We start from the raw sequence: 13,573 nt of genomic DNA, 5'->3' as shown, positions 1-13,573 counted from the left end.
CTGGACAGTCAGGGGATATGTGACTTTGATCTTCACCAGTTATAGCTGAAAGACTCATTAACTGGTGCTCTCTGTTCTGATAATCCATCTGCATTTATTGAAACAAAAATGGCCTCCTAAGGCCTCTTTCACATGTCAGTGAATCACATATGTGTGCTGTCCCTGGTTTCTATGGACTGCTCACGCAGCCACACATCAGTGGTTTTCCACAGACTGTGGGTCCCTGGTGACACCACGGAGGCATGCCCTATTTTATCTTTTATTACGGATTCCTCACGCACATTATAGTCTATGGTTCCATGAAGATCACAGACACAACATGTATGCCATCCGTGTTTGGTCCTTGGTTTTCACAAACCATTGGTAGAAGATGCTCTAGAAACAAATTTTAAGCCGTAGTGTCCATGGAATATGGATGACACACAGACGGCAAAAAAACAGACATATGGACCAAACATGGATCCTTTATGGACATATTCACGGATGAACCACTGACCACCTTGTCACGGATGTCGACATGGACGTATGAATGAGGCCTAATGATTCTCAAACATCAATTTGCAACTTAATTGCAATATTGGACAGGTTGCTTACACATTAAGGGATTGTGAGGGACATTTATGAAGTCTACTAAACCAGTTTTGTGGCCTAAAAATGTCGAAAGTTATGCCCGTGTGCTACATTTGGTGCATATTTTTTGCCACATTTGGTGAGCCTCGCTGCTTTTAGAAGTGGAGTAAAAAGTAGGTCAGAATTTCAGATTAGAAGACCTTTAAGAATTATTTATAATGTGTGACATTTTAAAAAGTCGCAAAAAAGTTGCATCTCCACGCCATGCAACCCCCTGCTGTACTTTTACAGACATAGGTATACACCACATTGCCCTTGCGCCAAATATATTATTACTGTGAGTCATTTCATACATTTCGGGCAATCTCAGAAAGCAAAGACAGACTTAAAACTGACACCAAAAGCTATGATAGATTCTTCCCATGTATGTTTAATACCGCCTACTCCAAATTTTCCTAATTTTAATTAAATGTAACTCAGACAAGCGTGGCACTGTTTTGTAGACTACCCCTTTAAGCACCGTGAGATTCCAATAAAGACAGATTTATGTGAATACATACAGACTACGGCTTTAAGCTGATTTTCTCAAAATGTTCTGTCTAAGCAGGAAGATTATTTTCCATATTAAATATTAACTTGCTCTGAACTGCTGGCTGCACAGAGAATGAGGAATTCATTGCTCAAGTGCTCTGTTTTCTGCAGACCGTGCTTCATCTGAGCGAGCCCTGTGATGTGTGCCATACCAGGCTTATCTCTGAGCGTGCCGCTGAAGTTTAGATCATCATTCAGGTTTGGTTTCATGCCCGATCAAATACTTTTCCGAGAAGTTCATAACTATAAGGCCTCGTTCACATCTCCGTCAAGCACATCCGGCTGCCTGATCCAGCACAAACGCAGGCTGTTGGCTGGACTAAAAAAAACGTTATATGGAAAGTGGCTGGATCATCGCAGGACCTCATTACAGTCAATGGGCATCTGGCGTTGAACTAGAGAATCCGGCATTGCCGGATCCAGCAAAATCCAGCAGGCAGGGATGAACCTAGTCCCCCATGCAAATTTCTTAACCATTTCCAGGCCAGACCATTTGCCCCCTTCCTGACCAGGCCTAATTTAGCAAATTTGACATGTGTCACTTTGTGTCAATAGCTTTGGAACACTTTTATTTATCCAAGCCATTCTGAGATTGTTTTCTCGTGACACATTGTACTCCATGATAGTCATAAATTTGAGTCACTATATTTCACCTTTTATTTATGAAAAAATCCCAAATTTAGCCAAAATTTAGAAAAATTAGCAATTTTCAAAATTTCAATTTCTTTGCTTTTAAAGCAGAAAGTAATACTTCATAAAATATTCATTACTTAACATTCCCCATATGTCTACTTTATGTTGGCATCATTTTGTAAATGTAATTTTATTTTTTTAAGATTTTAGAAGGCTTAGAATTTTAGAAGCAATTCCTAAAATTTTTAAGAAAATTTCAAAAACCCAGGTCTGAAGTCACGTTGTGGGGCTTACACAAGTAGAAACCCCCCATAAATGACCCCATTGTAGAAACTACACCCCTCAAGTTACTTAAAACTGATTTTACAAACTTTGGTAACCCTTTAGGTGTTCCACAAGAATTAAAGGAAAATTTAAATAAAATTTTTAAATTTCACTCAATTTTCCATTTTAATCAATTTTTTTCTTCGAGGGTTAACAGCCAAACAAAACTTAATATTTATTACCCTGATTCTGCGGTTTACAGAAACACCCCACATGTGGTTGTAAACTGGTGTAAGGGCACACGGCAGGGCACAGAAGAAAAGGATTGTTTTTGGAAGGCAGATTTTGCTGAACTGGTTTTCAGATGACATGTCCCATTTGTAGCCCCCCTGAAGCACCCTTACAGTAGAAACTTCCAAAAGTTGACCCTATTTTGGAAACTAGGGGATAAGGTGCCAGTTTTATTGGTATTATTTTGGGGTACATATGATTTTTAATTGCTCTATATTACGTTTTTTGTGAGGCAAGGTAATTAAAAAATTGCTGTTTTGGCATTTTTTTTACATTTTTTACAATATTCATCTGACAGGGAAGATTATGTGCTATTTGTATAGAGCAGGTTGTTACGGACGCAATGATATTAAATATGTCTACTTTCTTTGTTTCAGTTTTACATAATAAAGAATTTTTGAAAAATAATTGTTTTTGGGTTTCCATTTTCTGAATGCCATATTTTTTTATTTTTCTGCCAATCGTCTTGTGCAGGGACTTGTTTTTTGCAGGAAGAGTTGATGGTTTTTATTGATACCATTTTTGGGCACATATGATTTTTTGATAATTCATTATTACACTTTATGGGGCAAGCTGACCAAAAAATTTGTTGCTTTAGCACAGTTTTTATTTTTTTTGCGATTTTCTTATGTAGGGGCTCATTTTTTGCCAGATGAGGTGACTGTTTTATAAGTATCATTTTGTGAGACATACGCCTTTTTATCACTTTTTGTGATGTAAGGTGACAAAAACAGCTTTTTTTTACACTTTTTTTTTTTAATGGTGTTTATCAAACGGGGTGGATCATGTGATATATTTATAGAGCCGGCCGTCACTGACGTGGCAATACCAAATATGTCTATTTTATTTAATATTTTTCTAGTTTTAACACTTTTTTTATTACTTAATTGGGGATTTTTTTTTAACACGTGAAACCTTTTTTATTTTTTTTGAAACTCCTTTATTTTTATTTATTTTTTTTTTTTTTGCATTTTGCGTCCCCCATAAGGTCATACAAGACCTCTGGGGGACATTTAACTTCACTATACAGCGCTGTACAGCCTCAGTGCAGGGCTGATCGAGGTCTGTGAAAGACCCGACAGCTCCTGCCCTCTCACGGCCCCGGCAGTCACATGACCACCGGTCCGGGACAGCGAGCGCATTGAGCACTGTGTATACAGCGATCTAGAAGACAGGTACACCTGGGAACTGTCCCTACCTTCTCTCTGGGTTGCCCTGCTGTCACTGACAGCTGGCCCCTTACTCGGCAGCTGCGATCTCTGAATGGACGTTTTAGAACGTCCAAGTAGAGATAAACAACCGCCCATAGGACGTTTATATCCTATGGGCGGTCAGGAAGTGGTTAACCTAATTCCTTTGCCACAATGAACTCACTGCCCATTGCCCTTCCGCTGCCCCCCTCTTGCCCCTACCTGGTGCGATCGCCTCACCTGGCCTCATTGCTGGTTCACCCCTGCCGTCAGGCTGCTCTCTGCCGAAACAGTCCGGGACCACCAGAGCGTCCTCTGGTCTGACCCTGCAAGCAATCTGCCACGGATCACTTTTTTCAAGCAGTTCCTTTTCCTGTGTGAATAGCTTACACTGACTTGCATTGCTCCCTTTTTTTTTTTTTTTTAAAGAGGTTCTGCAGCAGCTACTAGTGCATATTATAAAGGTCTGTGTTATAACTGCAGAAAGCATAACACACATCTCAGATGCTGGAGACCTAGAAGGTATTCAGTTAGAGAGTGGAGAGACGCTACAGAGAATATCGTACAGTTTTGGAGGACCCGGCACATCCGTACGTTACACTGACAGTCTGATGATGATTTCAATGGAAACATGTGATGCTCCAGTCTCCTGAGGGGGCGCTGCAGGGTAATTGCACACTTGCTGCTGAGTACCCCACACACATTACAGATGACCTCTGCAGGATCCTCCGAACTAAAAAGGATTTGGCCATAGTGGGCAGCATCTTTAACTAGAACCGACTGGGCCCCACAGCAACAACCCCCCCCCATCAACCCTGACTCCTGCAGCTAATCAAGATAGCTCTCCACCTGTTCCCTACTCATATATACTATATGTCATGTGACTGTATATACTGTCATTGTATAATACTGTTGAGGGGGCCCAATATAATCTTTCAGTCCAACACTCGGGCAAGCCCCTTCTGAGTTTGAGTCCCGTAGCAGCCGCTTCCCCTATAGATGCGCCCCTCAAGCTCCCAGGAGTTCTCTATGTTCATGGCTCGCCTCTGGAATTAGTATGCAGCAAGATACATTCTTTCAATGTAAGATTCTGTATTAATGACAGTTATGGATATGAAACGTTGATGCTGTGCTGGAGCATGCATTATGTTCGGGTGCCAGGCTAAAATGGAAATAGCTGCGTTATCCAGTGTAGCTGTTCATTGTGTTATGTATACAGAGTAGACTGATTGTAACACAAATCATGTACAATAAATGAAGCCATTGTGCTTAAAATGGTTATCTGGGACTGTAAAATTAAAATAGGCCTTTCATTTTACAGACCCAGATCACCCCTTTAGAGATTAGGGGGGGGGGGGGGGGGTACTATGTCCCGGCATAGTAATTTAAAAGGATAGGAAAATATTCAGGCGGCAACAGGCTTTTTTACTCCTCCAAAATTGGTCGCTGAATACATCGACAAGCTGGATACATATAAAGCTGAGTACATCAGTGACTGGATACAAAAGCCAAGTACAAATAGGATGTGGCATGGGACGGACTTACATACAGGCAGTGAGTGAACTTCGGCGACGGCCGTTTCGCGTGTCAGCGCTTCACCTGGCCCTTGTGTCCCTGCACAGTCTGACACTGGCAGCAGTAATTAGATAGTGTCAGACTGTGCAGGGACAACCCCAACTGGTAACTCTCATGTGGACCTTCATGGAAATCATAATTTCTTGAAGGCATAATAAAGGAATGGCAAAACATAGAGTCATGAGAAGATGTTACAGAATTGTTATTAGATAGGGAGTTGCTAAAAGAGACATCGGGAGAGGTGACAACATCTGCTTAAAGGGGTGAAGTATAACTGTAACTCAGTTTGGAGAGTCCTCTTTAGGAGCAGGAGCTCAGACGTGTGCTTCCTTCTTCCTCAACATGAACTCCCCCCCCCTGGATGGAAGCAGGAACAGCCCACTCCTACCAAGAGGGGAGGAACCGGGTGGTTAGCCCTGTTCCTGACGACCATTGCCAACCGTACGGTAGATACGGCCAAATGATGCAATACAAAATACATAACCATGTAATATAAAACAGTACAAAACTATATACAACATTGTAGTAGACCCAGGTCTAGGGTACTACAGATGTATTCAGCTCACATAGCATTATCTAGCCTGGCTACCGCTGTATGAGAGCAGGATTAGGTACAGGTTTGCTGCCTCTGAGCAAGTGTTCTCATTCGGTGCCAGCAAACCTTTATCTGCATAAAAAGGAAAGCCGGTTCATATCTTTAGATTACTGATATACAATCGTCATTGCTTCAATGAGAGGATGTCCCTGTGCATCTGACAGAGCCTGTACTGCAGCACGTGGAGGCTGTACTGTTTTGCACCGAGGAGCCTCCATGCATTGCCCTCTGGGGCTGTGTTGTAGTACTCTGTATAGTGGGTGACCGGGAGTGTCACTGGGCGGGGAAAATTTATTATAGTCGGTAAACCCATGGAGATGTGTGGTTTAGGGTGGGTTCACATCACGTTTTATGCCTCCGTTTGACGTATACGTTAGAAGAAGAAAAAAAGATACAAAAATGCAGCACACCACGTTCTTGTATCCTGCAGAATCCGGTAACTTTTTTTTTTTACAATAGAACTCTATGGTGAAGGCATGCCCCAGCATGGAATCAGTCTGAGGCATCCGTTTAAGGCTACATTCACACTAGCGTTCGGGTGTCCGCTTGTGAGTTCCGTTTGAAGGCTCTCACAAGCGGCCCTGAACGCATCCGTCCAGCCCTAATGCATTCTGAGTGGACGCGGATCCGCTCAGAATGCCTCAGTCTGGCACCGTTTGTCCTCCGCTCCGCTCAGCAGGCGGACACCCGAACGCTGCTTGCAGCGTTTTCGTGTCCGCCTGGCCGTGCGGAGCCAAACGGATCCGTCTAGACTTACAATGTAAGTCAATAGGGACGGATCCGTTTGAAGTTGACACAATATGGCTCAATTTTCAAACGGATCCGTCCCCCATTGACTTTCAATGTAAGTCAAAACGGATCCGTTTGCATTATCATGGTAATGCAAACGGATCCGTTCTGAACGGATCTAAGCGTTTGCATTATAGGTGCGGATCCGTCTGTGCAGATACCAGACTGATCCGCACCTAAACGCAGGTGTGAAAGTAGTCTAACTTATATGTTTTTTTGTACACATTGGGCTTCTTTTTTTATTTTTATTTTATTTAAGAAACCCTAAAACAAATACATATTTAATCAGTGACATCGTATTTCTTATTCCTTATTTTCCTTTTTTCCTTCCCTTTCCCATCCCGGACAACCCAAACCTACCCCCCTCTCTTGCGATGCGTCTCTTTTTTTTTTACGTGGAGGGAGGGGGGAGAGACATAGAAACGAACTACCATATGAGGTGGTCTTATATAAGGTGGTACCATATGAGGTGGTCCTTATAACTTGGACCATTTAGCCTCAGAATTTTTTTGTTTATATAAGACCACCTCATATCTTAACTTTATTGACCAATTGCAACCATTCATTAAGCTTAGGAATATTTTGTGAGCTCCAAACTTGAACGATCAACAGTCTGGCTAGAAACATAATACTAATCAAAAGAATCTTTTTATCCTTATGGCAATTTACCCTGGTTAAGTTACTCAATATCCAACATTCAGGTTAAACAGAATTACTACCCTCACTTTTTGGCTGATAAAATTCTGAATTGAACCCCAATAAGCTTTAAGATCCGGACATAACCAAAGCATGTGTAAGAAATCTGCCCGCTGTTCATCACACCGTGGGCATTTAGTAGATTCTCTTAATCCACATTTATTAAGCCAAATCGGTGTGATATACACTCTGTGTAAAATATTAAACTGTACCAAAATGTGATTTCCATTATGTGATACTAATCTTAAATAAGCGTAAATATTTCCCCATTCCTGTGACGTGACCCTTGGATAGTCAATTCCCCAAGCCTCCTGACCTGGGGAATCGACCTTGTCAAATAATGACCCAACTAATAATTTATATAGTTGAGAGATCTTGCCCTTCTGGCCTGAGGTCTCTATCAAAACGTTCAATTGTGAAGAAGTGTCTATCTCCAACAAGTAGACTTCTTTTACGGTAGATAGTGCTGAGCGTATCTGAAAATACCTAAACCAACTTAAATTACCTAAGTTACCTGTGCGCGATAGATCAGAAAAGTCAAGTACCTCACCGTTCCTGAACACCTGTGAAACATAAATAAAATTACTTTTCTCCCAAAACCTATCCCCAAATAATTTATGAACATCCTGTAGGTAAAAATTATGCCAAAGAGGAGTGCACAAAAGAGAACCCTTTATCCCCATCCAGCTTCTAATAATAGTCCAGGATCTAGAGAATAGCTTTCCTGTCGCTCTAAATTCATGTTCAACATTAATTAATCTCCCCGAATCCAGCAGAGTAAAAATATTATCAAATGGAGAACGTTCCACCAAGATCTTACACAGCGGACTCTTCCGTATAACCATAATAGCCCAGCCAGAAAGTAACCCTTAAAGTAAGGAAGATTCAACCCTCCCTGCTCAAGCGGCTTATAAAAATGATCCAGCTTTAACCTTACTCGTTTTCTTCCCCAGAAAGGTCATTAATCAGCCTCTCAATAAGTTTGAAGAACTTGTCTTCAATCCAAATTGGTGAATTCCTAAGGATATAGAGAAGTTGAGATGAAATCACAATCTTAACCAAAGAAATAGTCCAAAGATCTAGTCAAAGGTAATCAAAGCCATATCGTAATTTTTTATCTCAGTTTCGTCATCAATGGAGTCAAATTAAGTTTAGTAAAATCTTCAACCCTAGGGGATATCAACATACCCAAATATTCAAATGAATCAACCACCTTTAACATAGTCAAAGGCTCTCGCTCCGATACTCAAAGTTATCCAATAACGTGAGAGTAGTCTTTGACCAATTAATGTCCAGACCTGGAACTTCCCCAAAAGAGTCAACTATACGAATAATTCTTTGGAGCATTATATTAGTACAATTTATAAAAAATAGGACCTCGTCCGCATATAGCGATATCCGATCCTCTAATCCCAATACTCCAAAACCCTCAATCCCTGTATCTTGCCTAACCCTGAGTGCCAGAGACTCGATATAAATATCGAACAGTAACGGAGAGAGTGGTCAACCTTGACGAGTACCTCCTGTCAACCTAAATCTCGGGGTAAGACTTCCATTAAGATTCAGTTTCGCAATAGGAGAATTATACAAAAGCCTAACCATACTAATGATCCTTATACCAAATCCCATCCTTTCCAACACCTTCCATAGAAATTTCCACTCCACCCTGTCGAAAGCCTTGGAGGCATCCAAAGACAGGATGACTGTATGATGTCTGTATATTGCGGACAAGAAAAGGCATTTTCTATGAGAGTGCCAGCGATGTGCGGTCCGCAAAATGCGGAACGAGCATTGCCGGTGTCCGTGTTTTGCGGATCCACAAAACACATATGGATGTGTGAATGGACCTTTAGTCCGCATTGCAGCCTCTTCAGTGAAATCGGTTTCCAATAGGCAAACGACCGCAGCCTGTCTATTCAGCCTGTCCCCAAGTCCCCGTACACGTTAGGCATCTTTCATACTAGCGTTAGGCTCGTCCAGCACGGGAACAGTCTGCTGGCTCCGTACTAACGCTTGCAGACGTGTGCTGCCGGAAGTTCGGCCTGGCCCCAGCATGACAAACATGGCCACAGGCAGCCGGACAAAAACCGCAAAGTGGGAAAAACATGATGTGAACCCACCCTTAGAACCCCATATTCATATAATTGACTTTTTATAGATTTTATTTTCCAAAAATAAATAAATGAATAAATAGAAAATGTAATGTGAGTGAAGTCACGGCTTTGTTTTTTAATGGACTGCAAAATTTGCACACACTAATTTTATTTTGCAAAAAATGCACCCAACCTCCATAATGAACTGGACTGTTTATGTAATTGAGGGGGTGGGGGAGGGTTATTGAGGTCCTTGTGGCATGAAATGCACTGCAGTCAACCATCTAAATATATATTATCAGAGTCTGGCTACATTGTAAGTGACGGCCACTTGAGCTATTCTTCTCTCTCTATCAGGAAAACTCTCAGATAAGGGGCATGGAGAACCATATACGGGTGAGCCGGTGATAAGCGTTGCACAGCTAAGGAGACATCATCTGTAGTCCAGTTCATTGCCTCATTTCACAAGACACAGACTTGGATTTTGTTGTGCTGCTGGTTCAGATTCGTTTCTTCACCATCCGTCAAGATGAAAATTCCCATTATCATTGACTCTGCAGTGGATGACAGTGACGAGGAGGAAAAGGTAAATCTCTCCCCTAGTGTCTCTTGGGTTTAGTTTAGTGCTTTATATCTATCGGTGAACTAAATCGCCTTATTTGATTTCAGGTTTTCCCTAATCCTGTGTTGGAAGACAGAAGTGTTGAATTTGCCAAAAAATGCACCGAATATATCAGTGATGTAAGTGAATGGGCTTTCCTGTCTCTTGTGCCTGGTGTGTTTGCCCCCTGTGTGGCCATGTTGAGATTTAGGATGAACATCCACTCTGCTGCTCCTGTCAAGACCAGGGTGTAGCTATAGAAGGTGTCAAAGTAGAACTGGCACCTGAGGGGGTCAAAAGGTTTAAGAAAACCAGGTTACCATATCAGGGTAACCTGGTTAATGTTGGGGGATCCCTCGTTCGAGGCCACCATCAATTAACCAGAGTAAAAAGAGCAATTACGAAGAGTGTCTCTTCTGGAGGACCAGTTATGTCCATTTATCACCCTGACAGCCCATTTATTTCAATGGACACCATATAATGCTAAAAAAAAATTCAGTGGTGGGGCTGCAGAAGAACTGAAAACCACCAGTGGAGTACCCCTACATAACTAATCTATCAAAAAGTCATTGTAGAAAGTGGTCAACCATTATTAATTGAGGAATTTTCCTTTCTCACAAACTTACCCTGTACCTCACATGGATCAAGAGATTATTTCAAGCTGGGAGCTTAGGGGGCGCCCACTTTCTCCTTTCTACTGCCGTTAGTGGCAGTTGAAGGATGAAACGGAGCATGTGCTTCCACCTCAGTGAGCAGGACAGAGAAATGAGAAAAAGAGCCAACAGCAGGTGGCGTCATACAGGTAGATTTCAGTGAATAATTCACTGGCTGTACTAAATTTTTAATTACATGCAATTACTAAAGTATTCAGATCCAGGTGTTGGATTGAAAAATGTAGAATATTTGTCATGGGACAATCCCTTTAACTGTAAGTGCCTTTTTACATCCTCCACTGTTTTTCACAAGGCCTCTTTACACAGATCAACACTGCAGGCAATTATTAGGAATGGACCATTTGTTCCTGATCATTGCCTGCTTGTCAGAGGAAGTGAGAGCTGCATTTACTCTGTATGGGGACTAAAGATCCCTCCTGTGATCGATTGTCCCCATAGAGTATCATTAGTTTCTGGGCAGTCCTGTTAATACAGGACAATCTACTGCCGAGGAACGATGAATCAGCAATGCTTCACCCAATGATTGAGCCTACCGATGATCGACAGAAATTTCGCACTGGACAATTATCAGGAAAGAGCATTCCTAGGAATGTTCTTTCCTGATAATTGCCCCGACGGTCAGCCTTTGTAAACGGGCCTTCAGGTTCACGACCACCTTCCTTCTATAGATAATGGCACAATGCAGATCCTCTGCCTTTTGTCCAAACAGAGAACTTCACACATGTACAAAAGAACTGCCCTGAGATAGATTATTAGGATGTGCACCCAACCCTTTAAACTAGTCCTAAACATAGGGGGCGCCATTTCAGATTTGTAAGGTCTATATTAAGCAAACAATACATCATTTTTAACTTTCTGTACATTGCAGACTTTATATGAAATCCCATGATTATTTGATATAATATTGGTTGTAATGGTGGGACAAGCCCTATGAGTACAGAGTTTAACCTTTAGGATAATTTCACACCTCCGGGGTAAAACTCCGGCATGCTGTTCCGGCAGACAGAGAATTGTCCGGACACAAACCACAGCATGTAGCAGTCGTCCTTTTCCCTAATAGAACCGTACTATCCTTGTCTGTAATGCGGGCAATTACAAATACAGGGCATGTTCTATTTTTATCCGGAACGGAAGTACGGACATACGGAAAAGGAATGCACACAGAATACCTTCAGTTTTTTTTGCGGACCCTTTGAAATGAATGGTTCCACATACAGTCCGCAAAAAACGGACATGGAAAAAAAATACGTTCGTGTGCATGAGCCCTAATATGCACTATAGACGTTAAATTGGTTGTCCCATTTGTAATGTAAAAAATGAAAATCATACATAATCTAGTACACAACAACCTCTTTCTAGCAAACCTAGAACCTGCCCTGGACCTCACATGGATCCAGAGATCTCCCCATTCATTGCTCCAATTGTGCTGCTAGATTCATTTCAAGCTGTCATCTTGGGGGTCGTGTCCTTTCTCAGGGGATGTGTCCTTTTGTTGCTGCTGGTGGCAGTTGAAGGCTGGAACTGAGCTTGTGAGCAGGACAGAGAACTTAGATAAGAAACAAACAGCGGGTGGCGCTATACAGATACATTTTATTGAATAGTTCTATTTTTAATTACATGCAATTACAAAAGAATTCAGATCCAGGTGCTGGTTAGAAAACTAGAATATTTTTTGTGGGATGACCCCTTTAATGTAACACCGGCATAAAAAAAACCTAAAAAATGCAGCAAAAAAAATAAAATGCTGCTATATTTTATTGAAAAGCTTATCTAGAGCTATAACCCATAAGTCTGTACCTTCAAGGTCAAGCTGCATTTCTTCTCGGAGAATGTATAAAGCCTTGACAAGCAGCCAGCATATGGGAAGAGCATCTAAAGTACTTTGTAACCTTAGATTTCTCTTTTTACTTCTGTGTCAAATGAAATTCTATATGGCAGAGCGCTGTAAACGCCAGCGGGGAATCGCTTCTCCACTGCTATTAGCATAATGCAACTTCTGTAATTAAAAGCTCAGTGTAACAATGCGGCTGTGTAAGCCTTTATACGGTAGCCATGTAATGCGCCGTTTGGTGTATTTACTCATCTTTGTAGCAAGGATTAAGGAACTGGAAAAACGTAATTCACCGTTGACCTGGCTGGGATCTGCGGATATGATGATACATGTGTAGTGCCCTGGAGCAGGGAGTACTTTGACATTTGGACATTTTTGGACACTTGCCTTTTTCCCCTATGCAAAGTTAAAACTTCTTACTTTATTTCACATAAAAGGGTTAACTTGCACTGTTTAATAGTGTGTAACTGCATTATATATATATATGTTGTGATATATATCCTGTTCATTATCACTGTATTTACATGGCTCTGTGGAAAGGGTTAATGAATATTGAGAGATTGTTAGGACTTTGATTGAGAAGCTGGTAATTTTCCACAGCTGCCATAGGGTTTAAAGGGATTCTGTCACCTCCCCTAAGCCAAAAAACGATTTTAAAGCAGCCATGCAGCACAGCTTACCTGGATTAGGCTGTGCTGTTCTATCTTGAAATCCGTCCAGCAGTTACTGCAAAAAACGACTTTGATTGATAAGGAAATGTGTCCTGAAGGTGCCCAGAGGGGCGTTTTTTTCTTCTTAGAGAGCCCAGTACCGCCCCTCTTTCAGTGCCCAGCCCGCCTTCCTTGCACTGTCTAACCGCCGCCTCCAGCCTGCCACAGCCTCTCCTCCCTCTCCTCCCCCTCCCTCACGCCGAACGAACTCTTGCACAGGCGCAGTACCCACTGAGGGCTGCGCCTGTGCGATCAGCAGGAGACTGAGGGCAGGAGCTTCATCCTCGTCACTGGGCATGCGCCGAGCCCAGTGACGTCCGATGTTCGCTCTTTCCCTCAGTCAGCCTGGTAGGAAGCGCAGAGGATTGCCGATCGGCTAAATACAATACAGCTTTACTTAATATAATAATACCTAATTTGCCCCAACAAATACTTATTTCTTTCCTGAAGGGAGGGTGGGGAAAGAAATC

The 13,573-nt window shown here is 41.9% G+C and overlaps 1 protein-coding gene across 1 annotated transcript in view; it reads left to right on the top strand.

Moving 5' to 3' along the window:
* Positions 1–13,573, top strand: part of LOC122939501 (nebulette-like) — a 64,589-nt gene that overhangs the window by 15,020 nt on the left and 35,996 nt on the right. The window contains exons 3-4 of the mRNA XM_044295570.1: positions 9,645–9,873; positions 9,957–10,028. Of these exons, the coding sequence (XP_044151505.1) occupies positions 9,817–9,873; positions 9,957–10,028 (129 nt within the window). The 5' untranslated portion in view covers positions 9,645–9,816. The remainder of the gene's footprint in view (positions 1–9,644; positions 9,874–9,956; positions 10,029–13,573) is intronic.

The sequence above is a fragment of the Bufo gargarizans genome, chromosome 5 (assembly GCF_014858855.1).
Source record: "Bufo gargarizans isolate SCDJY-AF-19 chromosome 5, ASM1485885v1, whole genome shotgun sequence".
Lineage (NCBI taxonomy): Eukaryota > Metazoa > Chordata > Amphibia > Anura > Bufonidae > Bufo > Bufo gargarizans.
This window is presented reverse-complemented; position numbering and strand designations above follow the sequence as displayed.